At 34.2% G+C, this 1637-nt stretch overlaps 1 protein-coding gene across 1 annotated transcript in view; it reads left to right on the forward strand.

Annotated features, from left to right (window-relative positions):
- Positions 1-20: 20 nt before the first annotated feature.
- The window catches only part of LOC106882577 (tolloid-like protein 1), an 88563-nt gene continuing 86946 nt past the window's right edge, over positions 21-1637 (forward strand). Inside the window, exon 1 of the mRNA XM_052968084.1 lies at positions 21-797. Coding sequence (XP_052824044.1) covers positions 194-797 — 604 coding nt within the window. The 5' untranslated portion in view covers positions 21-193. The remainder of the gene's footprint in view (positions 798-1637) is intronic.

The raw sequence follows: 1637 nt of genomic DNA on the forward strand, positions 1-1637 counted from the left end.
ATATATTATATATATATATTATATATTATTTGAAATAGACAAAGAAAATACACAAACGATTTAAAAAAAAGGCAAAGAAAGGAAATACGAGACAAGGAAATCGCTTCTTTCTTTATTTGAGGGTGGTGATTTTTTTTTCTCTTTTAAGTTTCAATTCTTTGTTTTGTGAAATGTTAGATCGTACGAATTCATTATGAAGTGGACCACAGAACATTGGTGTACAACTAAAAACATGGAACACAATGACAACTACACAAACTACAACAACATTCACAGTAGTAACAGACTAAATGGAGTTGAAAGTTGTAGAGACAATAAACAAGAACAACATAAAACACAAAACCACAGACATCATACAAGCATCGAGTCAAAAGGCCCCGGTTCAAATTGGATAAAATCGCGGAATCATAATAATAATAATAATAATAATAATAATTATAATAATACTAATACTAATAATAAAAATTATAATAATATTAATATAAATAATAATATAAATAGAAATAATAAATATAACAATTGTAACGTGGTAAGTCGATGGACGACGACACGATGCCAAGTTGTGTGGGGACTTGCGATGATGTTATGTCTGCAGTACAGTACAGTTTTGGGTTATATAGTTCCAGTTAGAGACCTACAGTCGAAGACGGAGCTACATACCATAAGAAACTTACAGAATGGATCCGTTAATGTGAAAAATTTTACAGACCTTAATAAATACACACATACCAACACTAACACTCGAACACCTGTACACAAAACGTCAGACGATTTATATATAGATCCGTGCAAGGCTGGTGAGTAACAAACATCTTTTTTAACTTCTTGCGCGTCTTTCTTATTGCTTTCTTTCTTTCTTCCTTTACCCCACCACCATCACCATCACCACACATTCGTTTCTTGAAATTTCCTTGTCTTATTTTGTTTTTATGTTGTGTGTGTGTGTGTTTTTCTTTTTCCAGTTTATTAAATCTCAGTTTGTTACTCTAGTAATCTCTCACCCTCCTTCTATCCCTCTCTCACCTCTCTTTCCTTCCCCCTCCCCTCCCTCTCTCTCTGATGATTTCTGTCTATCTTTGTTCGTTCTTATGCTTTTTCTCTTACTCAAACACCCTCTCTCTTTCTCTTCCTATATAATCCACTTTCTCTCTCTCACTCTTTCTCTCTCTCTTTCTTCCTATGCACCCCTCTCTGTCTGTCTCTCTCTCTCTGCTTTTCTTTCTGTCTCTTTTGTAGGTTTTTAATTTGTTATATTCTCTCTTTTTTCTCACGCTTATTCATTTTTCTCATTCTTCCATTCGTTCAATCGCTCATTCATTCATTCATTCATTCATTATGACTATCTATTTATCGAATCGAGCTCTCTGTATGTCTATCTATCTATCTATCTATCTATCTATCTATCTATCTATCTATCTATCTATCTATCTATCTCTCTATCTATGTCTGTCGATAGATAGATTCACACACACTCACTCACACACACACACACATACAGAAAGAGAAAGGACTTACGTGTGTGTGTGTGTGTGTGTGTATGTGTGTGTGCGTGTGTGTGTTAGAGAGAGAGAGAGAGAGAGAGAGTGATCGTATATGCATTTCTCTGCTCTTTGACTCACCATTTTACTATTTTTACT

Source organism: Octopus bimaculoides, chromosome 5 (assembly GCF_001194135.2).
Source record: "Octopus bimaculoides isolate UCB-OBI-ISO-001 chromosome 5, ASM119413v2, whole genome shotgun sequence".
In the NCBI taxonomy this organism is placed as follows: domain Eukaryota; kingdom Metazoa; phylum Mollusca; class Cephalopoda; order Octopoda; family Octopodidae; genus Octopus; species Octopus bimaculoides.